The 27716-nt window shown below is 60.9% G+C and overlaps 7 protein-coding genes across 7 annotated transcripts; 3 read left to right on the top strand and 4 right to left on the bottom strand.

The window, feature by feature from the left end:
* Positions 1 to 68: 68 nt before the first annotated feature.
* Positions 69 to 3599, top strand: THITE_2059059 (uncharacterized protein; the record flags this gene model as incomplete). Its single annotated transcript, XM_003657370.1, has 3 exons — positions 69 to 693; positions 877 to 3278; positions 3381 to 3599. 3 exons carry the CDS (start codon positions 69 to 71, stop codon positions 3597 to 3599), a joined length of 3246 nt encoding a protein of 1081 aa, XP_003657418.1.
* Positions 3600 to 7692: 4093 nt separating this feature from the next.
* On the top strand, positions 7693 to 11931 carry THITE_2123092 (uncharacterized protein; the record flags this gene model as incomplete). The annotated part of the gene is made up of 2 exons (XM_003657369.1): positions 7693 to 9917; positions 9988 to 11931. Coding segments are annotated over exons 1-2 (3335 nt in total), but the record flags the coding sequence as incomplete, so codon positions are not given.
* A 364-nt stretch (positions 11932 to 12295) lies between these two features.
* THITE_2123090 (uncharacterized protein) lies at positions 12296 to 13484 on the bottom strand. The gene has a single exon (XM_003657368.1). The coding sequence runs from the start codon at positions 13299 to 13301 to the stop codon at positions 12465 to 12467; it is 837 nt and encodes a 278-aa protein (XP_003657416.1). The 5' UTR covers positions 13302 to 13484; the 3' UTR covers positions 12296 to 12464.
* Positions 13485 to 14120: 636 nt separating this feature from the next.
* On the bottom strand, positions 14121 to 15927 carry THITE_2123089 (uncharacterized protein). The gene is made up of 3 exons (XM_003657367.1): positions 15302 to 15927; positions 14568 to 15162; positions 14121 to 14457 (listed from the first exon to the last, which is right to left on the bottom strand). The coding sequence occupies exons 1-3, from the start codon at positions 15654 to 15656 to the stop codon at positions 14262 to 14264; spliced, it is 1146 nt and encodes a 381-aa protein (XP_003657415.1). The 5' UTR covers positions 15657 to 15927; the 3' UTR covers positions 14121 to 14261.
* A 1230-nt stretch (positions 15928 to 17157) lies between these two features.
* On the bottom strand, positions 17158 to 20900 carry THITE_2123086 (uncharacterized protein). Its single transcript, XM_003657366.1, has 2 exons — positions 20419 to 20900; positions 17158 to 20356 (listed from the first exon to the last, which is right to left on the bottom strand). Exons 1-2 carry the CDS (start codon positions 20753 to 20755, stop codon positions 17316 to 17318), a joined length of 3378 nt encoding a protein of 1125 aa, XP_003657414.1. The 5' UTR covers positions 20756 to 20900; the 3' UTR covers positions 17158 to 17315.
* Positions 20901 to 21541: 641 nt separating this feature from the next.
* Positions 21542 to 23611, bottom strand: THITE_2123084 (uncharacterized protein). Its single transcript, XM_003657365.1, has 3 exons — positions 22672 to 23611; positions 22409 to 22599; positions 21542 to 22330 (listed from the first exon to the last, which is right to left on the bottom strand). The coding sequence occupies exons 1-3, from the start codon at positions 23275 to 23277 to the stop codon at positions 21919 to 21921; spliced, it is 1209 nt and encodes a 402-aa protein (XP_003657413.1). The 5' UTR covers positions 23278 to 23611; the 3' UTR covers positions 21542 to 21918.
* A 180-nt stretch (positions 23612 to 23791) lies between these two features.
* On the top strand, positions 23792 to 26201 carry THITE_2123080 (uncharacterized protein). The gene is made up of 3 exons (XM_003657364.1): positions 23792 to 24216; positions 24333 to 25712; positions 25853 to 26201. The coding sequence occupies exons 1-3, from the start codon at positions 24036 to 24038 to the stop codon at positions 25975 to 25977; spliced, it is 1686 nt and encodes a 561-aa protein (XP_003657412.1). The 5' UTR covers positions 23792 to 24035; the 3' UTR covers positions 25978 to 26201.
* Positions 26202 to 27716: the final 1515 nt, after the last annotated feature.

Raw genomic sequence — 27716 nt, 5'->3', positions numbered from 1 at the left:
TCCTCCTGGTCTTCAAGACGCCAATGTAGTTGTCTGAGTAGGACCCATTTTCTGCAAGTACACACACCATGAAGCGCCGTTTCGGAAGCCGAGACCAGGAGTGGCTGCATCCCCAGCACTTCCACGACGAACCCGTCTACTGCGAGGCCCCGCACCGCCCCGAAGACGTCCTCTACTCCGGCTCCGACGACGAGGCATACAGCAGCGCGGCAGAGCGCCGCATTCGACTCGAGACCCAAGCTCGGCGCTTCATCGAAGGCAAGCCCGTGTTCTTGCTGTCCGCCTCCCTGCGCGGGCCGTTTGATAGAACATCTGGCTGGGTCAACCCGTGGCGATCGAAGTCGGATGCGGCATACCGAACAGGAACCACGCAGAGGAGAAAACGTCCAGCGCCACAAAGAGCCGCCGGCCAAAATGATTCCTCGAACCCCTGCCCCCCCCTCACCCCCGAGAGCAAGGCGGCCGAGCAGCCTCAAGTCCTGTACACACCGCCGCTCTACATGGACGATGATGCGTTCGAACGAGTGCGGAATTGGCGAGATAGGGTCATCGCCGAGACAATCGGCGTCCCTACTAGCGCAGCCCAATCCGTTCCACACACGGAACCCACGTCGGCCGACTCGAGGCGCGCGACACAACAAACGATCAGGAGACAATCCGACATCACGCCGCGTACACCAAACGATGAGCTCGGTCGCTATGCAGCGGTCTCACGGGGCGCAGTCGACAGTAATGAATCACTGAAGATGATGTTGTCGAGAGGCAGCGCTCAAGTGTCCTCCGGCTTGCAGCCCAAGGCCGTGGCGCCTGTTGGCTCGAGTCAGGCAACAATCAGCCAGACATGCCCCAGCTCGAGCGCGTTACCAGCCGCAGCAGCGAGGACCATTCCGCCAGATACTACCGATCTCTCTCCTCGCGCTGTCAAGCTCTATGAGCAGCTGGTCCTTTCCAGCCGGGAGTCCCGTTTACCGTCTGCGAAGCGAATGGTGACAAACGAAACGGCATCGAAGGCAACTCACGCAGGGAAATCTCTTCCATCAACGACACGTGGAGCTCAAAAGTATTTGAAAGCAGCGAATTCCACGCCCCTTGGGGCCGTTCTTGAGGCGACATTATCTTCGGCACCGGCAAAGACGCAGGCAAGCTCCCGCACTGACGGAAGCTTCCGCTACCGGCGCAGGGATGGTCGAGGGAAGGCTTCATCCTTGGGTAGGAGCAAGCTCGCCGATCCCCCATCCGCGCCCAACGATCCCTCTACGCCCGCAAACTCAGTGGGGCCCATAGCCCCGACAGCAGAGCTGGAGAAATCCGAGTCTAATGAATCCACTGGCGTGAGACGCTCTGCGAAAGCGTCAAGGGCTATGTCCGGGGCTGGCCAGCCGGTTGACGAGGTTTCCCCCGGAATCAAGGCACAGCAGGCGCCTGAAGGTGCATCGCAGTGTCACCCTCCCCAGAGCATCCAAGACGCAGGCGGGCAGGCGACGGATCAGGGTCACGGTTACAAGCATGATGTGGTGGAAGCAGCTTCGCAAATTGACGGACCTACATTAGTGCCCTCATGGTCGCCGTCAAATTCCGACCATATGAGCATGCCCAGCTTTGGGCACTTCTCAGTGGAAAAGCACTCGCAAGACGTCGTATCGAGTGCCTTCGGACTACCTCGGCGATTGCTTTGGCCCAAGTCGCGTCGCAGTGCCTTGGGGGACGACTTGTTTGCGTCTGGCCTGGAATCCTCGGACACTCCAGTATCAAAGCCACAAGAGCTCGGCCTCGAATGTTGTCATACCCAATCAACTTGTCCTCCAGCACAACAGAAAGAATGTCCGCCCCAAACCGTCGAGAATATTACAACTGTCCGGATGCCAAGCGAACAGAACGTCCAAACCTCGGGTCAAAGAAACCAGCATGTGTTTCCTGAGGTGGTCGTGCGAGGTGCAGAGGGTGCTGCGAACGGAGCAGCGGAAAGAGAAACGACGAGTGAGGCGGAAGACGAGCATCTTCAGAGAACTGAGGAGCCACACATCCCGCCAGAGGCCGAATCTGCTCCCGCAGACCAAGTTGAACCGGAGCAATCTGGCGTCTCTCAACGTCCAGAAGCCCAGAGCCCTTGGGTTACAGACGATTCAGCGGCGATTACTCGGCGACCGTCCACTTCCCACTCGCAACATCGCAGTGATTTTCATTCAAGCCCGCCTAACGCTACTCAAAGCCCGTGGACTAAGGAAACGGATCTCGCGCCCGGCGCCTCTGGCAGCGCCTGCCTGGCCCCTTCTTCCCATGTTCCAGCCGCAAAACCGTCCCTCGTTGCGGTCGAACAGGCGGCTTCGCAAAGTCCCTGGGCGAGAGGCGACTCGCAGCTGCAGTTGCCGGCGACCCGGCTGTTCAAACCGCTGTCTTCGCCGGCCAGCAGCCATGTTCTGCCGACTGGCAATACTATCACTCATTCAGAATCCCGCGACGACGATGTCAGCATGCATGATTCCCAACTATATCCCCACCGTCCATCTACTCCTGAGACCAGGCAATCTGGCCTGCCCACCCCTGATTTCACCTTCTCAGTCAAGTCATTCAAACAGTTCATGACGCCGTCTCCACGGCCCGCCGCGAAGCGACGCCGCATATCCGCCATCACAGATGACCATCTCCCCAGCACGCAAGCCCTCGTCGACGCGGCCATCTCCAACCCCTGGGCCGCCCAACCGCCTAGCACGAACTCCACGAAGCCGAAATCGAAGTCGAAGTCGAAGCCAAAACAAAAACACAAGCGACCCGCGAAGCGCGTCTCCTGGGCCGACCAAGCCGGAGAGGAAGAGCCCAGCACACCATCATCCACCCACCCCAGCGACCAACCAGCCCAGCCCGCCAGCAGCGGCAGCCGACCGCGGCGCGCGGCCGCCTCCCCGCCGCCGAGCATCCTCTCCACCGCCGAGCTCCCCGCCGCGGACCAGAAGTTTGGCAGGCACTTCGCGGCCGTGGCGAGCCGGCGCGTGGGCACGACGACGCTGAAAGCGGTGCCGGGGAGGTGCGCCCCGTCGGCGGGGTCGCGCCTGCTGCCCAGCGCCTCGCAGCAGGTGTGTGCGAGTCCCGCGGTGGGGGCCATGGCGGAGGCGTTTTTGCGCGCTGATGCGGAGGCTGCGGGCGTGCTGGCTTGTGATGGTTTTGGGGATGGGGAAAGAGATGGGGATGGGGATTGGCAAAGAGCAGGGGATGGGCAAAGAACAGGGGATGAGGATGGGGATGGGGATGGGGATGGGGATAATATGGACGGCGGAAGGAGTGTGGATATGCAAGAACCATACCAGGAGCAAGGGCAGGGGGAGGAAAGTGAGGATGAAGGGATGCAAGAGGCGGACGCAGCCGTGATGGAGATTGAGGAGGAGGAGGAGGAGGAGGAGGAGGAGACAGAGGAGGAGGAACCGCAGGTCGACGACGTCAGCGCCGTGTTGCAGAACCTGGATGACTTCATCCAGAGCTGGGACCTGGATGTGGAACTTGCCAAGGCGCGCACTGAGAGGGAACGCGAGAGCCGCGCGCATCGGGATGTGCCCGGTACTGACGCTGGGTTGTCTGGTTTACTGGACATTGGTGTTTGGGACTAGGAGGAGTAAACTGTCCTGGCGGAGCATTCGTGAGGTCTTTTCTTGGCTGAGTGTGGAAGGGTTGCTGGCATGTTTCTATCGCTTCATACCCCGGAAGGGCTTGCTTTATATATGGTGTTGTGGAGTTGGACAAGTTGCTGTCGAAGAAACATGGGTTATCGAGCGTGCATGTTCATACAATGGCAATCACGCCTTGTGACAATCGAGGACTGATTGTGTTTGATGCTGCTTCAAGAATTGAGCTGCTTGTCTTGCACGCGGTGGTGTGACAGCCCGACCTGGCCTACATCATCATTACAGCGTGGTGGCGGCTCCCTCACCGACGAAGCTCTCCCGGCTCGCTTCAGTATTAGATATGGCCAGGCCAGGCTGATTATGTGGCATTACGTGGGATCAGCTAGAGCCTCCATCTTTGTCGTCGTATGGCAGAGTGGAATGCAGGCAAGGGATTCGGACACGACGGCTAGGCTAACAAGTGGATCATGGCAGTTTGATATGTATGTGTCCGTCCGGTCGACAAGTTCCTCGCACTCGGAAAAATCATGGATGGCTTGAGATGGGCTGCATGGAGGCCGAGAGCCTATAGATATATGTCAACAGATATATGGGAAGGCGGGAACAACCGGGCACTGAGTGGCGGTCGTGATGGTCACCGGCAACTTGGAGGTGCAAACCAAAGCGAAATAATGGAAAACAACTCTGATTATCAGCAATCCTCGCCTCGCAAGTGGCCTTGCGCAGGCGTCTTCATCCGAATGGATGAGGCCACTTTAGACATGGCATCTTTGAGAGCAACGAACGGCATGGGAAACGAGGCTTGCTCGATGACTCCCTCTGCGGTCTGAAGGACGTATGGCGACGTCGACAACCAGATTGGAGTCCTCCTCTCCGTCTGTCTCTCCTGGCTGCTCTGACAGCAGCTTTCGCCTAAGTTGAGCAGCGATCCCTCCCTGGGCCGATTGACCACACGTGAGCTAGCAGAGATCGGAAAACGGTTTCTACGGAACTGCTCCATCCGCCTGCGGTTGGCTGGTGAGCTACTGAGATGATGTCCTGAGGCGGTGGGTGACACCTGGTTTTCACACGGACCCAACGAGATGCCGGCTCGAAGACAGCAACATGGATGGGTAAAGTTCCGCTGTTCCACACGCCACTCCGGGGAAGGGTATTACTCCCGGCTGGCATTCGCCCTGTTCTTAGAACCGGACCATCACCGATCGGCCACCGACCACCCAGAGGGTCCGATCGAGAGGCATGGCCCCGCGACTCGCTCTGCGTGCCCGGCAGCAGCCTGGGAAAACACAAGGGTGCAGTCAGAGTGGCATCACTGATATAACCACGGGCCTGTTCACTCCCCCCTGCGCACGCAAGCCTGGTTGTCCCGCCTATCCGGTGCTTGGAATCGACCACGCAGGTTCGGTCCTTGAATCCGGCAGCAAGACACGTGGGCTCTTTCCCGGAAAGAGAGTTGAGCCGATCACCGCCAATGGACCCAAGACCGGCCCGCAGCTCATTCCATAGCAATTGGGGAGAGGGTGTCCAATCCTCCGGAGCGTTCCGAGCATGCCGCTGGCTGCCAAACGAGATGCGGCTGCCATGGACGACGATAGGCTCCGGGGGGCGTCTTGCAGCACAGGAAACCGCTCACATGGGTAAACCATTGGCTCTCCTAGGGCCGACTCGTCGATGAGACAACGCAACGGCTGTAACGAAGGGCTGGGGAGACAAGCATCGACGGGCTGAAGGCGGTATGCCGTGTAACCGCTGGCTGGACCGACGGTGTTCCGGCAGGATACAGGGGCGAGCCGACGCCAAGTTCAGCATCCCTGAAGCCAAGATCGTGTCATTGGGATGTCTCTGAGGCAAAGGCAAGGCAGCAGGGACTTTGCATAGCCGAGACCGATCAACGCTTCGTGATGATCCGGATAGGCGGACGGGGCCAGCGGGAGGCGTCTGTTGCACAGAGCCTCACCCACGACGTTGGGCAGGGTTTGCGCTGGGTGACCCCCGAGAAAGCCGAAGCACGGGGTAGGCCAGTTGCACGGTATTGGCGAGTCTGGACTCTTTAGGCTTGCTTCTCCTGTCGAGGGGGTGGGAGGACAAGCAAAAAAGGGGCATTGACTATATGAGTGCAAGACGTGATACGGTTGATGGATGGTTGACTGATGCCCCGTGAACCGCCTTGCAATCCCATTCTGTCAATCGCACTGGCGGGTCGGAAACCATCCGAGTTTCCAAGGAGCGCCGTGCAACGTTGAACGTTTGGATGTCCCTAGTTCGAGCTGAACTTGGTTTCGCCCTGAGCCTTCGGGACCGGGCTGAGTTAAACATGGGCCGCGCCGCGACTAAGAGAACGGACTCATGCGCCAGTGCCAGTGCCAATGCCAGCGACATGACATGGCATGCCGGTCTCGCTTGCCAGTGAAACGTGGGAAGTTAAGCTGGGATAAAACGAGCGAGCCGTGGGGAGCACGTTTTCGACTGATTGGCGGTGGAGAGCTCGCCGCGGCTGCGGCCCGTGAGCGCAGGGACGCAGTAACTCGACGCTCCGCATCCCGCCAGCAGGCGACTCGTCTCAACGGGCTTCCGAGAGCTGGAGGTTCGCAGGGTAACTCACGTTACCGTTAGGTTGAGTCCGTTATAGCGTAATCGGGACTGCCAAATCTGCGGCAGCCAGCCAGCCTCTGCCCAGCCGTCCGCTGGTGAAGTTGACTTCCGGCGATCGACAGACCGCCCGAGTTGCCGCCTGTTCCGGGGTCGGCGACATGGCTGGCGATAACAGGGAGGTGACTAAATAGTGTACACTACCTTGGTAGTGAGTGTATTTGGAATGTTGGCGTTCGACCACCACAGTACGGATTGTGTAAGATAACTCCTCAGTCTCCCGTACTGTCCCTGTCAAGGTGCCGAAGCACGCACCGCCCAATGGAAAATGAGAATCTTCTCGGCGGCTTGAGGTTGCAGGCCTCTCAGGTTCCGGCGCAGCGCAACGTGATCCGGGTGCAGATTCCGTTGCGTAACGGCCGCCCAATCGACGGAGTCGCCGAGTGCACGAGTGGGTCGTTCAATATCGCCAGATCCGCCAACCGGAAGTCACCATCGGTGCCCTCGAATTGAACAAGCTGAGCTGGAAAAGGCATGATGGAGTTCTTGCATCGACGCAGCGTCTTCCACAACCTGCTCGACGCTGCCTTCCACCATCAAAGCTCCTCTTGCAAGGCTGAGCTTGGTGGAAGTTGCCAGTAGCTGCATGGGACTACACTAAGGTACCTAGGTAAGGTAGTGTACTCTGGAAGCCGTTCTGATTATCGAGGCTAGGTATCTCTTAGCGTTGTTATCTGCAGTTTCCACATTACTGTGTAGTGCCTGATTTTACCAGGAACGGTACCGTACCATACCCATGGGTGCGATACCGGATGACACCTCCGGCTCTGAGGCTGCGGACTGAGCTGAGACCGTGGCACCTAGAAAAGTGCATCGGGTGCCCACTACGAACAAGTTGCTTTTCCTTTCAGTCAGGCAACTTGGAGAACCTCCTCCGCTGACAAGCAATTCGTGGTTCCTCTGCGGGAGTACACTACGTATTCTGCGCGGCAAGACAGCGTATCCGCCGCGTATGGACTGCACTATCCGCACGCAGTACGGAGTATGGATGCACTGTACGGAGTACACGACCATCTCGACATGTGGTGGGTCTTCCCCAGGCTGCCAAGGGTCTAGGAGCCAATGGGCGGGCCCTGTCCCCGCCACATAAAGAAATGGCCACTCCCGAGGCCTTGCGTCAGAGTTCAACAAAAACGCACTTTTGACATGCATCCCATTCAATCACTTCTGCTTCTTATCTCAGTGCACCTTCTCGGACTGTCCCGTTCACAGGGCAATTACATTACCTCCCCACCAATCTTGAGGACGCCCGGAGCCCAATCGGACGCCCACACAGTTTTGTTGCCGAGGTGAATTGGAGGTGCCAGCGCGTTGGTTGCCTATCTGCGGACGAAACGGGGAGCCGTCTCTGAACTTGGAGCCGAGCGTATTCCGTATTTCGCACGGAGTACTCCGTGCCTCTCTTTGCCTCTCTCCACAGTGTGCCGCCCACCCTCCTTGTGACCTGACCCAGGCTCCGTTCCCTTCCCTTTCCCTCGCATTCACGACCAGAAAAACGACCCAGCATCAGCACACCTCCCTCCCGTTCCCGCCTGATGTTCTCATGTCCAACCCGCCGCCCCTTACACCCGAAAATGCCGCAGCCGCTGCCGCTGCCACAGCGGCGGTGAGTCCCGTTCCCGTTCGAACGGCGGACGACGCGCACCATCTCGCTGAAGCAGAAGCGGGTGCGCCACTGCCCCCACCGCCTTCCCCCAAACCGGCGGCGACAAAAGACCAACAAGCAGAACAAGAATTCGACCAAGGAGCAGGGCCCGTCCTGTCGGTACCACCACCACCACCATCACCACCACCACTATTAGCACCATCATCAGCACCATCAACATCCCCAGCAGCAGCTGTACCCCCTGCCCAGTCCCAGCAGGAGCAGGGCACGCCCGGCACCGGCCCCCTGGCTCCTCAAGCCACCGGGTCCTCTGCCGCGTCCCCCGTTGATCCCGTTAAATATGCCCGGGGCCCTGCCGTCCTGCAAAGGCCCCACGGCCCTTCGTTGCTGACCCAGGCTCTTGCAACAGCTCGCGGTATCCCTCGACAGAACCAGCCTTCTTCACATCCGCCCCAGCAGCCATCGCCGCCCGAGCCTCCAGAATCGCTGTTCAGGGACGTCGGAGATCGAGACCCGCGTCATGGCTCCCTGACACCGGCTGACGGCGATCAGCTGACGCCGCGATTCTCCTCCCCTCGAAAGACGACGACTATGCCTTCTGCAGCCCCCACGTCCACGGCGGTGGCCGCTGCTGGCTACGGCAGGTTCGATCTCGCCGAGGTCAACTCAATCCTCAATGGCCACCGCGAATTCCTGTCCAGGACCAAGGGCAGGACCTCCTCGTTTGACTCGACAGAGAGGGACCTTCCGAGTCGGCGGAGTGCCCACTTCCACGACAAGGCCGCCACCAATCCTCCCGCTTCGCCGCGTCTCCCCGACCTCGGCGTCGCTCTGCACGATGGGCCCGCCGAGGTGGCCGGCGTGGCCGACGCCCGTCCCCAGCCAAGAGCCTGGAAGACAGACCAGCGGATCTCGATGGGCCCCGAGAAAGCCTGGTCAATTGGGTCGGGGGATGCGGGAAGCGGCGAGGACGGACAGGTCGAGAAGTCCATCTCAGAGGTGCTCGCCGGCATTGAACACAACACGCGGAGCCGGAAGGCCAGCCACAGCCTGCGTTTCTTCAAGGAAGGGCTTCCCGAGGAGAAAGCGAAGCGAAGGGACCACCGTCCTGCCCAATCTACGCGAGAAAGGTCCCCTTCCCGAGGGGACAAGCTGGCCGAGATCCACGAGCATCCCGCTGGCGGCGACGCAGTGGAGGAGCCTCGGGTACCCGAAGATGGCCCCGTGTCGGCTGAACGGCAAAACGGAGCTCGCGTCCTCCCGGCGCGGACGCCCAAGGCCAAGACAGTGCATGGCTCGCCGGAAGACCATTTTGCTCTGAAACAGGGCGAATACGTGCGGGAAGTGGTTTCCGAACCGGCGACATCTGTGGACGGTCAGGACGAAGAGCAGCCGTCGGGTGTCGAGCCTCCCGAGCTCGGCCATGAGCTGAAGCCGCGACGCGTGTCCGACCTCGACGCGGAGGCTGGGGAGAGCGGCGAGGAAGGCGAAGAGTCTGGGGAGGAGAAGATCTCGTCTGCCGTTTTCTTGCCGCATCAGGCTCCCGAGCAGGAGCAGAGCCACGCACCCATGCCCGGTGCCCCGCAGAGGGCTGCTCCCTCGCGAAGGCACTCGCGGCATGACGACTTCCATCCCTGGCTTGTCAAAGCTGACGAGCCCGAGACCGACCGCACGCGGGAGAGCCTTGATCTCGACAACGAGATGGGCCTGGAAGCTCCCGGATATCCCACTGTAGCTCCAGAGGTAGCCTCCAGGCAGGTTGATGAGCCCGCCCCTGTTGATGAATGTGAACCTGCTGTCCCCCCATCCCGCTCGTCGCGTCCGGTCTCCCTGTACCACGAGGATGCCGTCCACGAGCATCAGTTGTCGACTCCAAGGCAGCCGCTGGAGGCGATCGAACTCATTCCCTACAAGCATCAGGTCGGGGGCCATACGACACTGTGGAGATTTTCCCGGCGCGCTGTGTGCAAGCAGCTGAACAATCGCGAAAATGAGTTTTACGAAAAGATTGAGAAGTACCATCGCGATCTTCTGGCGTTTCTGCCTAGGTAGGCACCGCAGTGAAAGCTTTCCTGCTTCGAATTTGGTTCGGATGATGAGCTGACCAGCTTCGTCCAGGTACATCGGGGTACTGAACGTCACCTTCCAGAAGCAGCCCCGCCGCAAATCCACCATGAGACGAGACACTGCGGTACATGAGACGTCGCATGTCAAGAGCAACGGGGCGGCTCAAGAGAAATCGCCCGAGCCTCACGCTTCAGATGCGCCTCGCGTCGTCAGCCAGTCGATTCACCCCTCTTCGGCCCAAGTCCCAACCGTTACGTTCGTGGACAACCAGCATATCCTGCCGCGGAACCTCCTTCAGCCGGCCGGCAGCCTCCCCAGCTACGCCGGCCGCTTTCGGAGCTCGTCGGCGTATGCGCAGGCACCGCCGAACGGCGCGCTGGACGGACGGGCCGCCGACAGCGCGGGGGATGCGTCGCGCCCGAGCCTGCAGGAGCGCCATGCCAACAGCTGGGGCGCCACCACGGTCAACAAGAAGCTGCGGAACGAAGTCTTCAACGATGCCTTCCTGAAGCAGCCGATCGCCATCCATCGCCATCGCAAGGGCCATCAGCGAGTGGCTCGCCGGCCGCTTCAGCATGTGCTGCGGCCGTCCGGCTCGGACCCCAGCTTGATCGAATCGCACGAGAAGAGCGCCAGCGAGCCGCCTGCGGGGTTGAACGGCGGTGTTGCTTACGCGCACAGCCAGAGCGACCTCAGCCCGAGCCGTGAGTATGGCCAGGACGACGAGACGGCGCCAAAGGACATGACCGGGACGAGCGCGCCCGAGCCGGAAATCCTCGCAGATTCGTCGCCCGCTCAAAGGAAGAAGCGCCGCTATTCCGGCTCCGGTCTGCGTAGGAAGCCGAAGGACGTCCGGGATGGCCGTGGCGACTTGAAGTACTACGAAGAGGCCGACGATGCCGGTTATAAGGGGGATCGTGAGGATCCGAAGCCGACGGGGGCGCAAAGGGGAGCATCGACGCGCCCGGACTCGAGTCGCAAAGCCGAGCGGCCCGGCGGACAGCACCCGGCTGTGGCTCCTCCCGAGTTCGGCGGCAAGATTCCCCGGCCCGTCAACCCCAAGGAAGCGCAGACGCAGCGCGACTCGCGCGTCGAGTACTTCCTGCTGCTGGAGGACCTCACGGCGGGCATGAAGCGGCCCTGCATCATGGACCTCAAGATGGGCACGCGGCAGTACGGGGTCGACGCCAACCCCAAGAAGCAAAAATCGCAGCAGGGCAAGTGCGCCGAGACGACGTCGCGCGAGCTGGGCGTGCGCGTGTGCGGGCTGCAGGTGTGGGACGTGAAGACGCAGAGCTACGAGTTCAGGGACAAGTACTACGGGCGCGAGCTGAAGCCGGGCGCCGAGTTCCAGGCGGCGCTGACGCGCTTCCTGTACGACGGCGTGGACCGCGGCAGCATCCTGCGCCACATCCCCACCGTGCTGCACAAGCTCGACGAGCTCGAGGTCATCATCAAGCGCCTGCGCGGGTACCGCTTCTACGCCGCCAGCCTGCTGATGTTCTACGACGGCGACGACGACTCCGCCGGCGATACCAACGGTAATCATAATAGCAACAGCAACAGCAACTACTACGTGGAGGACTCGACCACCGACTTCGCCACCGACACGGAGGAGGTCTCGGCGGCCCCGCGCCGCGGCCCGCGCCGCAGCCGGCGCGAGATCGATTTCAAGATGGCCGACTTCGCCAACTGCGTCACGGCCGGCGACCTGTCGGCGCGCGACCGGCCCTGCCCGCCGCGCCACCCCAACGATCCCGACCGCGGCTTCCTCCGGGGCCTGAGGAGCCTGCGGCGGTACTTCTTGAAGATCCAGCGGGACACGCGGGCGGAGATGGGCCTCGTGGGCCCGCTGCGGAATGGTGGCGGGGTGGATGACGTGGTGGTGGAGGAGGACGAGGACGAGGAGGGAGAAGGGAGTGTTAGTGAATGAATGTGATGGATGGATGAATCGGCTAGGGGTTGCCGCGGTATATTTTTATATCATTTTGTTCTCGTTGAGGTGCGAGTTTGCTAGGGACCCGGGGGGGTTTTACGGGACGGTGATGCACCGGCGTTTATAGGGGGGTTGGCGGACAAAGGAGGTCGGCATACCCTGCATCATTTTTCCCGCGGCGTCTCGCTGTTACGTCTTTTCCGGTTTCGCTTTCCGTTTTCAGCAGCGCAGAGATTGTTAGGGTAGCGCATATATTCTCCCAGACTCGGTATTTTAGGCGTGGTGGTCTGGGAGGTGGCCGCCCGGGCAGGGGAGGGTGAGGGGTGGGGGCAGGGGAAAGGGAAAGGGAACGGCGGTAGACAGGCAGGTAGACAAAATGGACATGCCATATGGTAGCACTGCCTTGCGTGTGATATGGTGGTGAGTTGAGTTCGTTCGGGCACAACCAAGAAAGGTATGGTCGAAAATCGGCCCTCGAGTATGAGATAAATAATCCAGTTCATCAACGCCCAGCTCGGCGACGCGCCAACCGCATTCATTACATTGGGATATCGAAAATCCGATGGTTACAGTTACGCCTGCGTCTCACAACTCACAACTTGGATTTCTCCTTCAGCTCCACCACCCTCCTCCTCCCCTCAGCCCGCCTCCGCTCCTCGCTCTGCACCAACCGGCGCTCCTTCTCCTCCTCGGCGGCGTGCCCCTCCTCGCTCAGCAGCGCCACGCTCTCGCGGTACATCTCGGCCTTGAGCAGGCCGTAGATGCCGGTCTTCGCCTTGCCCGTCAGCTTGCGCTCGCGCACGAGGTCCAGGACGGCGTCGAGCCCCCCGACGCGGTCGACGATGCCGGCCTCGAGCGCCGCGCGCCCGCCGAACCGGCGCGCCTCCAGCACCAGCGCGCGGTACGTCGCGGGCCCCAGCTTCAGGCGGAAGATGCTGCTCATGGCGGGCTTGAGCGGCACGCCGAACTCGAGCTCGTTGACGCAGGCGAACCCCCGGTCCGGGTTCATGACGCGGTAGTCGTGGTGCATGGCCAGCATCAGCCCCGCCGCGAAGGCGTGGCCCGGCAGCAGCGCGACCGTCGGCATCGGGTACGTCAGCAGCCGGTGGAAGAGGCGGTACAGCAGGCGCGGCATGAAGCCCGGGGTGGCCAGCGCGTGGGCCAGGTCCAGCCCGTTCGAGTAGAACTTGGCGATGCCGCTGGTGGTGACGAGCACGCCCGGCGGGTAGCCGCCGAACTCGACCAGGTCGAGCGCGTCCAGCAGCGCGGCGCACGACGCGCTCGTCAGCCGGTTGTCCGGCGGCGAGGTTATGGTCAGCAGGTACACGCCGGGCGCCGGCTGCGTGGCCACGACGGCGCCGCCCGGGTGCTCGCCCAGCGGCGGGATCGGCACGCTGAAGAGCGGCTGCGCGGAGGCGGCGGCGGCCATTTGGAAGAATGGAGGACAAGCGGGATGGCGGGATGGCGGGATGGTATTTGCTCCTAATCTGGTTTATGATGTGGTGATTGTCGTCGAGTGTGGATGTAAACAACTGCAATAAGTTGTGTAAGTGGATAGATATGGCAGAAAGAAGTAAAAGTAGTAATCAATACTCGGACTCGCTGACTCGCTCTCACTCGGCACAACTAAAAGCAAACAGGGCCGTGTGGCATGTTTTACCTCGGCTGAAGCAGCGGGACCTGTGCACAACCGACCGCATCAATCTCAATCTGATTTTTTAGGAGGGACAAAGGCGAATAATTCCAATCTTTCTCACTGATGATATCCAACGCCGTAGGAAGTATCCGTAGTGATACAAAGCAGAGTCCGGGGCATTCACTCTTGAACTCGGCCGGAGACCGCGGAGTTCGGCAACCCGCGGCAAGTGAGAGCCGGGGCCCGGCAGGCCATTCACGTCCGCCCGCCGTTCCCCACCCGACCCGACGTCAACACAGTACGGAGCACGGAATACGGATAACTCCTGGGCTGTGTCCGAGATTCACCACCTTGACAGGGGCCGCAAACACACGAGAGATGCATGGTATCCAGCACTGCCACTCCACGCTGCAGATAATTATAGTACAACGTCTACAGTTGATGGACGTCGCTGCGGCATCCATAATGTGAACCAACCTAACAAGCCATCATAAGCAAACCAACCCCCTGAACGCCTTGAGTGACGGACCTCGGACCTCACCCTCCATGACCTATGATGCCCCTCTTGGACCCCGACAACGGAATCGAATACCGTAGATCACACATAGAGACAGCAGCAGGCTGCGAAAGCGCCCAACACCACCTCTTCAATATCGCCCACCAGAGTGCGACAACAGCGGCGCGCTGCCGGCAGCACCGCCCTATCAGCCCGCGGCATCTCTGCGGCCGGGGACGGCGACGTCGGCCCCCGGGCTACACGGCCGAGTAGCCGCCGCGGCTGCCGGTGCTCTGCAGCGTGTTGAGCACCCTGCGGATCAGGTCCTTCATCAGGTAGGGGATGTCGCGCAGCGTGTCGCCGTGCGGCAGCAGGTCCCAGCCGCGCGCGCCGTACCGGTTGTAGTTGAGCCACGAGCCGAAGATGAGGTACGATGCGATGGCGAGGAAGACCCTGCGACGAAGGGAGGGCTGTCAGCACGTCACGATCTCTCTGCTGAGACGGTGGGGGACAAGGAGACAGCGAGAAAACAAAGAGTAACGGAGGGTGTCGGCGGTACTCACAGGATGACCAGCCAGGTAAAGAACCCCCAGTGCTTGCTCTGTTGCGGCGGCGGCGGCGGCGGCTGGTCCACGGCGGCATCGCATGCCTGTTTTGTGTACCACGTCAGGTACAGCGTGTCCATGTCCGCGCCGCTCCCGTCCTTCTCGCGCTTGTATCCCTCCCACACGAGCGCCGCCCCGTCCTTCTTGAGCTGCTGCTCCGGCGTGCTGTCATCCTCCTCGTCCTTCTTACTGCTGTCCCCCTTGCCGCTGTCGCCCTTCTCCTCGCGCCGGCTGTTTGCCTTGCCATCCCCCTCCTTCGCCGTGACGTACTCGTCCACGCTCTCCCACTCGCCCTCCGTGCCCGCCAGGTCCGGGTTACACCGAAACTCAACGACCGTCCGCTGCGCCCGCTGCTGGTACGTGCCGCCCTGCAGCGTCAGCCGGAGCCCTTCCCGCTTGGCGTCCTTCTGTGTCGACTCGTCCGCCGGCAACCGCTTCGCCTCCCACGCAACCGCCTTGTTGTCGTCGCCGCTGCCGCGCACGATAGGTATCACCTGGTCTGTGCCCACCACCTTGCCCTCCTTGGGGTCCCAGCGATGCTTTATCGCGCAGACTATGTCCCAACCGAAGCCGCGTTAGCATTCGCTCATCCCATCCATCTAAACCCAGCCAACCTCTCTTCCGCAACGAGCGAGCTTTCTTCTCCCCTGAAATAGACAGATCAATAGGACGATATAAATCTATGTACCCACCTCGCGTCCCGTCAGGACACCTCTCCTCGGCCGGCACGTCGCCCTTGCGCCGCAGCGGCCCGCACAGGTCGATCGTGTAGGTCGTGTTGTGGTACGTCGGCCGCGTGTACTCGTGCGTGACGACCGAGTGCGGGCCCGCCAGCGGCTGCAGGTTGTAGGCGTGCCCGTCCACCTCGAGCCTGTCGCAGGCGAGCGCCGTTGCCGCCGCCGTTCCTGCTGGTGCTGTTGTTGCTGTTGCTGTTACCGCCGCCGCCGCTGCTGCTACTGGTATTGGTGGGGAGGGTCCGAGGAGCAGCAGCAGCGACGCGAGGGTGGCCGCCTCGAAGCTGGACCGCCAGCTTGATGGCTGCTTCATGGTGGTTGCGTTCTGTCTATGGATCCCAAAATAGGAGGGTTCGGCTGCGCTCGTCGCCGACTTGGCCGAGTATGTCGCTGTCGCGTGTCTCCGAGCCGCGACGAGAGCGCGATAAGGGCGAGCAAATCAACGCGAGAGAAGTAATCACATGCCAGGAAGCAGGCGAGCCGTAAAAGAGCAGCCTGTTGTCGAGGAAGCCTGCTGTTGACCGCGGAATGGCCGTGTTGTGCCTCGCTCGATGCTCGGCAATTCAATATCACCAAGCTCTTGCAGGCAGCCAGCCCAGCACCAAAGCTGGCAGATTCCGTCATCAGCAGCAGGCTGGAAGGTGGCCCGTGCACCTCCTATTCCCGATAAGCAGGACCCGTCACGTGCACCCCCAGCCCCTGACCAACTCACCCCAGCACAAGCTCTACGCAGTACACTGTGAACAGGGTGGGTTGCAAGGTAATCTAGCGTAGATCCCTAGACAGAGGAACAGCACATCGACACAGCGAAACTAGAAAGACGACATCGTCATAAAGCTACCAATGCTATCCGACGCTCAGCAGCTAAGCAGCAGGGCACGATAATACACCAACCAGCACCAGCCCGCTTCCCATCTAAAAGCAAACACTCCTAGGTAACAATACCTCCAAAGCACCATAAACTGTTCCACCGTAGCCATAGCAAGTAACGGTGCTGTCCAGACCGAAACCGAAGGGTTGCCACGGCCCCAGTACCCAAACCCTCCCAGGAGCCCAGGGTATAATATATATGTGTGTGCCAGACGAACGCAACGCAGCGTGAAAAACACAAGCCAGCAAAAGCCAGAAACAAACCCTGCAGGCACCGACCGTCCACCAAGCATGCAGCAGGCGTGTGTGATAAGAGAAAACTCCCAAAAACCGTCAACCATCCGTTCGCCATGAGCCGAATCCCGAGTCCTGAACCTTGAGGCCAAAGCAAAGCCAGCGTTCAGTTCCCAAATGGCCGCTTGGAAGGGGCCCCAACTCCCAAGAGCGAGCACCTCCGTAAAGTGTCAGACACCTCCTTGAAGTGTCAGAGAAGAAACCAAAGCCTTCATGAGCCGCTGAAGCACTCCACCAAGTCCATGATGCCACCGCACCTTCCCCCTCCCCCCTCCCCTCCTATCCCAACCGTGGCCCCCGCCCCCCTCCCCCCCTCACCAAACGTTCCGTCATGATCAGAACCCCCAGCCGAACCAGCCCAACCGTGCCGGAAAGCAACTCCGTGAAACCATCATCTACCACGCCCGCCATCCCAACCGCAGAACCAGCCAGCAGTAAACAAGAAAAAAAGGAAGAAAAAAATACACGCTGCAGCGCTCATCTCTCCCGCTAGAGAATCACAGCCCGGCAATCAACCCCATCCAAGCAACAGCGCCAGGACGCGAGAGCCGCAAGAAGCGCCACCGTCGCCCCCGCCACCGTCGCCCGAGCTGCACACCGCGGGAGCCGTAGGACAGGTCGTGGGCTGGGGAAATGGCCAACACCACCAACAACAACAACAACAGGTGAGCCCCGACGTGCCAGCAGAACTCGCAGGGGTGCCGGAGCGCTCCTCCAACGACGACGAGGGGGGGGAGGAGAAGGAGCAGGAGGAGGGGAAAGAGGAGGACAAGCAGCTCCCAGACACGGCGCCGCCGGAGCAGCTGCTCTACATGCCCGGCCCGCCCATCATGCCGCCCACCCCGCCGGCACCGCCGGCGCCGGCAGCCGCCATCTGCTGCTGCATCGCTGCCACAGCCGCCGCCTGCTGCTGCTGCTGCTGTTGCTGCTGTTGCGCCTGCTGCTGTTGGTGCGCCTGCTGGGCGGCAAGCTGCTGCTGCTGTTGTTGTTGCTGCTGTTGCTGCTGCTGCTGCTGCGGCGGCGGCCCGCCGCCGAGGTTCAGCCGCCCCTGTTGGATGGCCATGATGACGCTGGCGCGCGCCTGCTGTAAGCATTTGCGCCGGAACTCGGCGAGCTTGTCCTCGGGGATGGGGACGCCGGCGGGGAAGTGCTGCTGGAGCTGCGGCAGCTGCTTGTCCATCAGCGCCGTCGCCTGGTTGCGAATCTGCGCCTGCACCGCCGGGTTGTTCAGCAGCATCAGTTGCGCCTGCGAGAGCTGCGGCTGCCGCGCTTGTTGCTGCATCTGCTGCGCCTGCTGCATTTGCAGTTGCGCGTGCTGCGGGCGCTGGGCGGCCGCGGCCGCCGCGGCGGCTTGTTGTTGCTGGAGCTGCTGTTGATGATGCTGCTGTTGTTGCTGCTGTTGAGCGACTTGGAAATGCTGCATGGCCGCTAGTTGTTGCGCCGGCGTCAACGAAGCCAGCAGTTGAGGTGTCAGGCCGGCTAGCGGGTTTGGCGCCAAACCATTCATGCCCGCCATGTTTGGGTTCCGCCCTTGGGCTTGGAGCTGCGCGGCCACGAGCTGCCGCTGCTTTGCCTGCAACGCTTGTAATTGCGCCGGGTTGAGTTGTCCCATCCGCTGCATAGCGTGGACCGCATTCGCGTATTCCGCCGACACGTCGGCAAGCGATGGCGCCTGGTTCATCATTTGGCTCATCCGCTGCTGCTGCTGCTGTTGTTGTTGCTGCTGTTGTTGCATCAACAACTGCGGTTGCTGCATCATTCGTTGTTGCTGTTGGAAGTGGGCCATGTTGGCCGGCATGCCCCCGTTGACCATCTCGTTCTGTTGCATCTGCATCATTTGCTGTTGTTGCTGCAATATCCGCTGTTGCTGTGCGATTTGAGCTGCATTGAGCCCGACGTTCGGCATCTGGGCCACGATTCCTTGCGGATTCATCAGCATGGCCTGGCCCAGCTGTTGCGCCGTAGCCATCATGCCGGGCGACGCGCTGGCCTGCGTCATCCGCGGCGTCGGCATAGCCTGAGGCCGAGAAATGGGAGTTGCGTGCGCCATATTTGGAGTCGCCGAGTGCATCCTCGGCGTGGCCCCCGCGTGGCTCTGTTGACTTCCGCGCGCCGACATGGTGGGAGCCATGGGCACGCCCATGGGATGGTTCTGGACAACCGACGGCGGCCTCGGCGGGCTTCCTGCCTGCCCAAGGTTCGAGTTGGAGTGCTGCATGGCCACTCCCGCCATGCCCATGGGGGAGGACGCCGTTTGTGGGGTATTCTGCCGGATGATCGGGGATGAGACCTGCGGCTGCGAAACCTGTGGGAACCTTGCTTGTGCCTGGCCCATGCTGACCGGAATCCCACCCGTCATCCCGGCCGGCAGGGGACTGAGATGCGGTGGGTGCGTGTGGGGAGTGCCCCTGGCGGACGCGTTGGCGGCATGCTGTGCTTGTGCCTGGGCCTGAGCCTGGGCTTGCGACTGCGCTTGTGCCTGCGCTTGCGCTTGCTGAGCCTGAGCCTGCGCCTGGGCTTGCGCCTGAGCCTGAGCCTGTGCTTGAGCTTGAGCTTGCGCCTGAGCCTGGGCCTGAGCCTGAGCTGCCTGGACCGCGTGCATCCGTCTTTGAGCCTCCTGCCGTTGCTGTTCGCGAAGCGCCTGCTCTTTTCTCAGACGCTCCGCCTCGGCCTGCGCCTGCGCTTGTCTTGCCTGGAGCATGGCAGCTTCCTGTTGCTGCTGCTGCTTCTGCAAGTGGAGCTTGCGCTCGGCCTCGGCCTGCTTGAGCTTTTCCAACTCCTTCTTCTCGGCATGATCTCGCTTGATCTCGGCGATGAGTTTGAACCGCTCGAACCTCGGCTCCCATGCTGAAGTCGTACTCGGACCATCCCCATCTGTGCCGGTGCCGCCTGCCTGTCCGTTGACCACCTGCGCCAGCAGGCGCTCGTCCAGGGTGAGCATGAAACGTTCCTGGCCGGCGGCCAAAGCCTCGTCTGCGGCCATCTCGGCGACCGTCCTCTTGCGCGTCTTGGGCTGGGGTGGCTTCTGCGAGTGGTCTGGGTGCGCAAGTTTCTCGAGTTTTGCGATGGTCTCCTCGGCATTCTTGGTCGGCTCCAGGTCCAGGGGCGCCGTGGTTGCTAGCCGGATCTGGGCTTCGGCGTCATGGATGTTGCTAGCGTCGAGCTCCATGCGTTCTCGCTTTTGCTTCTTTGCGGGCGGCGGCATACTCGCTGCAGTCGGAGTCGGCGGCACCGCAGCGTGCGGCGTGGCTGGAGGAGCGGCATCGGAGGCCCCGCGAGGAGTGGTAGCCTTAATGGCAAGATCCGTCTGCAAGCTCTGTTCCGTAGGGTGAAGCACGATGGTGTATATCCTCGGCTTGGCTGTCCCTTTGCTCTTCTGACCGTCTGCAGGCGCTCCGGGAGCCGGCATGTTCTCCTTGTCCTTCTCTTCGGCCGTCTTCTCCGGGGTCGGGCCATGCACACCATTGGCCGCAACCAGGTTCTCCTTCGGATAGGGAACAGAAGGCGACGGAGTGATGTATTGATTGTAGTTGTGGACGGAAAAGGGCATCGTCGTGCTCGAGGCAGACGACGGCCTCGCAGAATCGTCAGATTGGGTGACCGATTTGTGGTCGTGAACCTGGACGATCAGACAGCCGTCATAAAAGGGCACACCCCATTGGGTGAAGTACTCGAGCATGTCGTGAGGGACGGTGCGGGAGCGCAGGTGCTCCAAAAATAGCCGCATCGGGGACTTGTATTGAAACATGCCCTCCTGCTGATCGAAGCGGAAATGGTTTTGGTGCAGGTGGACTATGAGGGACGGGGGGTTCCCGGCGAACTTTCGGAGGATGTATGCATCGGAGACCACTGAGTCCAGCGTTAGCAGAGCACCTAGATTTGTCGGACAGCCACGGCAGCGCGGCACCAACCATAGGGCGGCGGTTCGGTTGTCGGAGATGATGCGAGATCGGGGGCGATGCTGGCGGACCTGAGGCCGGCGCTTCTTTGGCCTCTCCCCAGCGCCTGTCCGGAGACATCTCGGCGTGGGCGATTGGGCGGACGGGCTGAAGTCGGAGTGGGCCCCGTCGCGGTCGGCGGGTTAGATGGCTGGCGGACAGCCGAAGGCGGAGCGCGCTTGGCGGATATGGAGGGCGATGGCGAGGAGCGCGAGGATGGGACACCGTTCGTCTGGATGCCCGGGGGGATAGGCCGTTTTATCTTAGTGTGGGCAGGTGTCGCCGGCGCGGCGACGACAGTAGGCGCCATTGACGGGACCAGCAACCGCCCAAGCCGGCGGTGATGTCAGGAACTGGTTTTCCGTCTTCCTCCAACCTAATTCCAGCCTGCATCCGGGGGTCCTACGGTGCCTAGGCGGGCATCGGCCGGGGCGAGTTCGCAACAGACGCCTCGTGGCGGCGGAAAATGTTGTCGACTATCGGAAACCTAGTGATGCTAAGATGTGATGTGATACGCAGCAGCCCGTGGCGGCGTGTTGGCGAGCGCCGGAGACAGGCCCCGAAGCCCCGTGTTCTCGGCGCGCTCAGATGACGGTGTTGGATGGGCGCAAATGCGGGAGGATGCGCGGATGAGCGAGCTCGCGGCCGTAACCGCAGAACCGAGTCTTTCGAGCGGGCGTCGGCGCGATGGCTGTCGCGATGGCTGTCGCGTTGTTCGGGCACGGTCGCTGATGTCGTTCGGCTCTTTGTGTGGGGGTTGCAAGCCTGCAGCAGTTCATTCCCTGCCGAACCCCTGTCAGCGTCAGCGAAGGCTTGGTTCGCCTGGGTCCACTGGCTACAACGAGGCGTCTTGGCAAGAAAGCCACATCACGTGCAGGACAGATCGGCCGACAAGATGAATGATGGAAGAAACGCGGCAATTTTTGGTGTTGGATGGCAGAAGTGCGGACCAGAGAATGAGGTTGAAGGGTGTAGGTGTGTAATGGAAATTATCTGGCCTGCATGCTTGTTAGGCAATGGATGTGGAAAGTCACGCCCTGCTTGTATCCGTCGTGTAAGAGACCTCAGTATCTTCATACTGTGCGTATACTGTACTCACAAGCAGCGGCTCATATGACGCAGTGCTCGGTCACGTTAGGATATCGCACCGTATATTCCGTACGGAGTAACGTTAGCTGCCTCACTGGCCATCATCCCCGTGGGCGACTACCTGCCGTACCTGGAGTACCTAAAGGTGAATGGAAGTGAGAGAATATTTTGAGCGTGTCAGCCCAAGCCCGCGACCCTTATGGAACCTCGACGCACGCTCGACTCGCGGTCAAACTCGGTTTCTCCTACCCAGACCACTATACTACTACCTGTGGCAGAAAACAGAAAATAGGAGGTACATGAGGGACCTATCCATCTCAAATCATCACCAGAATACAGTCGTAATCTTCGCGTCGTACCTAGCTTCCATCCGTTGACCAACCACTACTCCTTGCCCAGCACCCTCCGTGCCCAGTCGTCTTGCACCCTCGCGCCGTCCACCACCACCACACCGCGCCCTCTGCCCACGCGGTCCTCTCTGTGCCACCACAGCTCCTTCTCCTTGCCTGGCTTCTCGGCTTCCGATTCGCTGTCCGCTAGTCCACCGTGGCCGCTCTCGGCCCCAACCACCAGAATCACGTCGTGCCGTAGCCAGCTTTGCAGGTTCGTCACCACGCTGCCGTTGTCGCCGGAGAGCGACTCCTGCAGGTAGATGATCTCGGGCTGGATGTGGCGCAGGATGTGTGCGTGGCCGTTGGGCGTCGTGAAGGTGAGGATCATGCTCTCTTTCTCGACGAGCGCCTTGGCCTGGGCGTAGATGGCGTTGTACGCCGGGTCTGCGGACGATGCGCCAGCTCTGCAAGGATGGTTAGCAGAAAGAAAGGAGAAAGAAACAGGCGAGACTCCATCTGAGGAGGTAGGCACCCTCACTTACAGGGGGCTCCGCGCTTCCTCCGTGATCTGGGCCTGGGTATGGTCAATGTTCGAAAACGACGAGCTCAGCGACGGAGGCGGGAGATTGCTAGTGGCGTCCAGCGCCGCGTCCTTCAGGTAGGGCGCATAGATCAGCACGTATAGCTTGACCTTGGAGAAGTCGAGTTGACGGGGGATGTGGGAGAGGATGGACTGTTCCACGATGGTCAGCATATGCACAACCCAAAGCCCTCTGGCCTCTGGACGGGAGGCACTGCTACTCACAGCATGCTCGTGGAAACCGTCGGCATCGACATCGTCCAGGCGGATGTCCGCCGAGACGACGATGGCAACCTTCTTGCGGCGCTTGCTGGCATCCTTGCTCTGCGAGGGTCCGGGAACAGCCCGGTCCTTCTTGGCATCCGCCTCTTCGGACCATGTCTCGTGGTCGGCATATGCGGTTTGGTCCTCTTCCCTAATCGCCGCCAGGGCGCTCCCCACAGCCGCGCCCGCAGCGGTCATGCCGGCGGCAACGGTGCGCTTCGCGCTGTCAAAAAATTGCTGCGGGCTCGGGGTGCGCCGCAGTGCCGCCCAGCCGGAGCTCGAGGAGTCCGCGGGCGGCTGCGTTGCGCCATAGCCGGCGTCGCCCGCGCGGGGGGGTTGTCCGCCGTCTCTGCTTGCGCCGTAGGGGGGATTGTCGCCGTAGTCGGCATTCTCGTAGTCAAGATCTTGGTAGGCGCCGGGCTGCTCGGCGTCCTCGTGGTCCTCGTCCTCGCGCTGGCTCCAGATCCAGGCGGCGACGCCGACGGTCGCAACCGTCAGGGTCAGCACGAGCGGCACCCAGTGGCTCCATACCCCGCGGCGGCGGGACGACTCATACGGCGGCGACATGGACGGCGGGGCGATCGGTCATTGCGCTGCCGGCACAGGGCGCGGGATGCGGGACGGGGTTTACACTCGGCGCAGGTGCAGGGTGCAGGGTGCAGGATGCTCAATGTCAATGCGCTCTGCGTGCGTTCCTCTGGGAACGAAAAGTAAGTGGTGTAGATTCCAAGCGGCGGTCGCTATTCACACGCCGCCAGTCAAGGTTCGTCAAGTCCCAAGCTCAAGTCTTTGGCGACAGAATCGCAAGAGGAGAATCATGTGGCTGGTGTGGGCGGTCCTGGAGGCTGGGTTGTTGATACCACCCCCAGCGCTCGACTGACAAGCCTAGCTCCAGTTCCCGGGCCAAAACCGAGGCGAGTGGTTGGCCGGGCGAGGAAAACAAGAACTTGGAGCTGATGCCAAGAAAAATAAGTGGCAGGGGTTGCGCCCCACTTCATACCACTCCACACAGCTCCCACATCATCGAGCTTCGGCATGTGACGCACAGACCATTTAACTGTGTGAAAGCGGCTTGAGATGTGGATTTCAGAGCACTTGCAGAGTGAGTCAAATGAAGGGAAAATGCTTTAACTTCGAGAAGACTCAACCTCAAACTCAAAACGGAGTTGACAGGACACCCGCGTGCTACAACGGAGTCTGAGACGCTTTTCCCACCCGGAACGAACCCCCATTTCCGCACCGCAAAACCCATAAAAAGGGAACAAGAAAATAACAAAATAACCAACATAATTCGATCGCGGGGCAGGAGTTGAGTTGTCCTTGCCATGCCCCACGCAGTCACCATCGCGGCCCCCGGCCTTCAGGCCTTGATCTTGTGTGGCCCTGGCAGTTCGTTCCCGACTTTCACAGCCAACCCCGATGAAAACCCAAAAGCTCTCCTACCCATTGCGAACAGGCCCATGGTCTGGTATCCGCTCGAGTTCTGCTACCGGGCAGGGATAACAAGTGAGTGCCCAAACGGCGGCGAGCCTCAGATCTAGCGCAACGGGTCGCGTACCTCCCCGGCCATCCGCAACCCACGGCTCTACACATCGGAGGGCAACATCGCTAACCCAACGCAGATATCACCCTGGTGTGCCCGCCTTCGGCCGCCGAGGCTATCAGCACCGCCCTAAAGACAAACCCCTTCCTGACAAGCTTACCACTTCCCCGGCCCGACCTCTTGGCCCCGAAAGGCCTGGACCAGAACACCGGGACTGCCGAGATTCTTCGCCTTCCTGAGTTGCAAGCCGCCGTCACCTCGGATTTTCTGGTGCTTCCCTGCGATCTCGTCTGCGAGTTGGGCCCGGATAAGCTGCTGCAAGCATGGATGGTCAAGTCGGCCAGCCTCGAGGACCTCGTTGGCGACTCCCGATCCCGCAGCCCACGGAGTGGCGGCCTGGGTGTCTGGTATGAGACGAAGACAGCAACGCCCATCAAGGGGGAGGAGACCGACTTCATGGCGACAATACCGCTTCATTCCACGTCCGCCCCTACCGTAAAAGGCTCCTTGTTCCCTCACATGGCGAAGCTGGTCTACTCTATGCCGACAGACTCTCTCAAGGATCTACTGGAGGAAAAGAAAGGCTTTCCCGTTCGCCACGGACTCCTCCGTCAACATCCCCGCATCCGGATGCTGACCACCCACCGCGATGCCCACATTTACATCTTTCCGCAGTGGATCATGCAGTTCATCAAGGAGAACGATCGGCTAGAAACCATCGGCGAGGACGTCATCGGGTGGTGGGCCAAGGCCGGCTGGCAGAAGGGGCTTTCTGCCAAGCTGGGGTTGGGCAAGGTTCTCAGCCGACCCGGCAGCGACCGTGAAAACGGGCATGCGAGTCCCGGAGGCGACAACCCCTCCGTGCCGAAACTCGGCCTCGACTCTCGCGCCACCGACGGACCCAACCCAATAGTGGCCCCGGCGAAGAACGGGGATGACAACCACTCGGACCGCGGCGACGGGAACCGTCCGGCCGGCCCGGACGACGAACCCGCCGCGGTCCCGCCCATGCTCGCCTACATCCACCCTTCCACCCCCGGCGCGCCCCTGATCCGCCGCGTCGACACGGCCGAGCTCCTGCTCCAGATCTCGCTGCAGCTCGCCAAGCTCCCCTCCGTCGAGGAGGTCGGCGCGGACGCCGCGTCGCCCTTCGCGCACGCCCGCAAGGTGGCCTACCCGGAGGGCGTCAAGCCGCGGACGACCATCACGAAGCAGGACAGCCTGGTGGCGGACAACGTGACGGTGCAGGAGAAGGCGTCCATCAGGGAGTGCGTGGTGGGCGCCAACTGCCAGATCGGCGAGGGCGCCAAGCTGTCGCAGTGCCTGCTCATGGACGGCGTCGTCGTCGGCAAGAACTGCAGGCTGACCAAGTGCATCCTGGGGAAGCGCAGCGAGCTGGGGGAGGGGTGCGTCCTGACCGAGTGCGAGGTGCAGGAGAATCTGCTGGTGGAGGCCAAGAGTAAGCCAATCCCTTCCTTCAAACATTTCTATCTAACTCGCTTTTACCGGCTGCATATTTTGTTTCAGCAGTAAAATCTGTTTGTCCTCTGTCCAGTTCAAACATTATAGCATGCACTGACACCTATCCGCACACTGCAGCCGAAGCCAAGGACGAGAAGTTCATGTCGTCATCTGGCCTAGAGGCGACCGAGCAGGACCTGGACGCGTTTGAGGATGACGACGACGGGATGGACAACGACGACGACGACAGCGAAGCCGTGTGAGACTACCTAGATGGACTACTGCAAACGAACGTCGTCTACCTAGTCTATTGTTAGACAAATCTGAAACTGCAGAGTGTCCACATCCAGCCGCTATGTTTAGTGAGGCTGAGGCTGAGGCGCGGGGATGCGCCTGGCTCGCTGTCGGCAGGGTTTGCTACACATGTACATAAGGTACCTTACATACAACCACTGAGCGGTTGTGAGGCGTGGGGCGTTCGGTTTCCCCGGCATCAGCGGTATGCACAGTAGCGGTCCCGCAACGGGGGCTGTGTGACCCCATTACCCCTGGCACGCTACTTCTCTCGGGCCCGAAGCCGAAGCGCAAGGTTTCGTGTCCAGATGTCACTCCCACCCAAGGCAAAAGTTTCTAAAATAGACGACTAACTACACGGTATTCTGCGCAGCTAAGCAGAGGCCCTGGAGGTGTTGAATGAATGGAAGCGCGGAATGAAAACTCCAGCGGCGAGACTGGTGGTTTATTGCCACATACAGAAAATGAATCACGGTCGTGGGGCGTGTGCTGCACTTTTGCATCCCCTCGCGCGAGTTCTGCTTGCCGTAGCTCGCTTGCTTAGGATGTCAACGGTATGCCGTTACGCGTAAGCCGTGAGAGTCGCGGTTGCTAAAAGATGCTGGTTATCTGGGGAAAGGTGCCACTTCCCTCTCATCCAGGTTGTTATTCTCACCTACCTACGTTAGGGAGGTAGATAGACGGGCAGATACGGTGAGCAAGCAGCAAGGATGACAGGCCTGGTAGGCTTGCACCTGAGTTACCTTATTGGAGTTGTAGAGCAGGAACTGGCAGTGGGACGGGGGGTTCTCGGTAGACCGGCGTAGGCAAGCAAGCCCGGCAATAAGCGGTCAAGATGGTGTGTAGCACAACGCGAAGTAGCCTTCTCTCTGGGCGACGGACGGTGCTGCCGGTCGGATGATGACGGTGAGGCCTGACGGAAGATTCCACCTCAGCAGCAGCTCTCCTCCCCAATGGCTCCTCCTTTGGTAGCTTCAACTCAGCAAACTGCCTGTCCACAAATCTCAAACGTGCTGGAGAAGGCAGCCAATATGGCTCGGTAATCAGATAAGACCGGGGATGGTACGGCCTGCGGGCGGTTGCAGAGAGGCAATCATCGAGTCTGAGCCAGTCACGGGGCTGGCGCACCAGGGGTTCTCCGCTCGGGCTCGGGACCACGTGCGTCTCGGCCGAGCTCAGGTTGTGTATTTTTTGCGCTTTTCCTCTAATCGCCCAGGCGGGTTCTTCCGAGGAAGAAGTGTGAACATGGCCCGATAGAAAAGAGGGTGTGTGGATGGCAGTGGACTAATTGGGCGACTTCGGCGTCTCCGGCGGTTCCGGCGGACCAACAGAGAAGATGGCTTCAGTAGCCAGCGTGAGGTAGAGTCAGCATACCTCGAAATGGAACTGCCATCTTGAACGCTTTTTGACATGGGTGTCAGAATGTAGCATTGCACGCAAGGAACACTTACTGATTAGGTGCCACGAGGTCACGTCAGATAGCCACCACCCCCAACCTCTTGTTTGCCTGTAACCGTCGCGCCGAGAGCGGCGGACTGCCACACCAGAAGGCGAGTCGAAGTTGCGGCTCATTAACCGTGAGCACGAGGTCGCCAGGAATAGAACGTGCATGTTTTATCCTGCGACAGCATGCCTCGTCTGCTGCACGGTGGGAAGTTTGTTGTTAATGACATTGTGTGCCATATTGGGCAACGTGGTTCTTGCGCAG

This window comes from Thermothielavioides terrestris, chromosome 6 (genome assembly GCF_000226115.1).
Source record: "Thermothielavioides terrestris NRRL 8126 chromosome 6, complete sequence".
NCBI classification, from domain to species: domain Eukaryota; kingdom Fungi; phylum Ascomycota; class Sordariomycetes; order Sordariales; family Chaetomiaceae; genus Thermothielavioides; species Thermothielavioides terrestris.
This window is presented reverse-complemented; position numbering and strand designations above follow the sequence as displayed.

Coding starts and splice junctions, on each gene's coding strand:
- THITE_2123086 (XM_003657366.1), bottom strand. CDS start 20,755: ATGGCGCCTACTGTCGTCGCCGCGCCGGCGACACCTGCCCACACTAAG. Junction 20,357..20,418: donor AACCGAACCGCCGCCCTATG/GTTGGTGCCGCG, acceptor CGCTGGACTCAG/TGGTCTCCGATGCATACATC.
- THITE_2123089 (XM_003657367.1), bottom strand. CDS start 15,656: ATGAAGCAGCCATCAAGCTGGCGGTCCAGCTTCGAGGCGGCCACCCTC. Junction 15,163..15,301: donor GTGTCCTGACGGGACGCGAG/GTGGGTACATAG, acceptor GTTGGGACATAG/TCTGCGCGATAAAGCATCGC. Junction 14,458..14,567: donor TTTACCTGGCTGGTCATCCT/GTGAGTACCGCC, acceptor CCTTCGTCGCAG/GGTCTTCCTCGCCATCGCAT.
- THITE_2123090 (XM_003657368.1), bottom strand. CDS start 13,301: ATGGCCGCCGCCGCCTCCGCGCAGCCGCTCTTCAGCGTGCCGATCCCG.
- THITE_2123080 (XM_003657364.1), top strand. CDS start 24,036: ATGCCCCACGCAGTCACCATCGCGGCCCCCGGCCTTCAGGCCTTGATC. Junction 24,217..24,332: donor CTACCGGGCAGGGATAACAA/GTGAGTGCCCAA, acceptor AACCCAACGCAG/ATATCACCCTGGTGTGCCCG. Junction 25,713..25,852: donor TCTGCTGGTGGAGGCCAAGA/GTAAGCCAATCC, acceptor CGCACACTGCAG/CCGAAGCCAAGGACGAGAAG.
- THITE_2123084 (XM_003657365.1), bottom strand. CDS start 23,277: ATGTCGCCGCCGTATGAGTCGTCCCGCCGCCGCGGGGTATGGAGCCAC. Junction 22,600..22,671: donor ACGGTTTCCACGAGCATGCT/GTGAGTAGCAGT, acceptor ATCGTGGAACAG/TCCATCCTCTCCCACATCCC. Junction 22,331..22,408: donor GAGGAAGCGCGGAGCCCCCT/GTAAGTGAGGGT, acceptor CCATCCTTGCAG/AGCTGGCGCATCGTCCGCAG.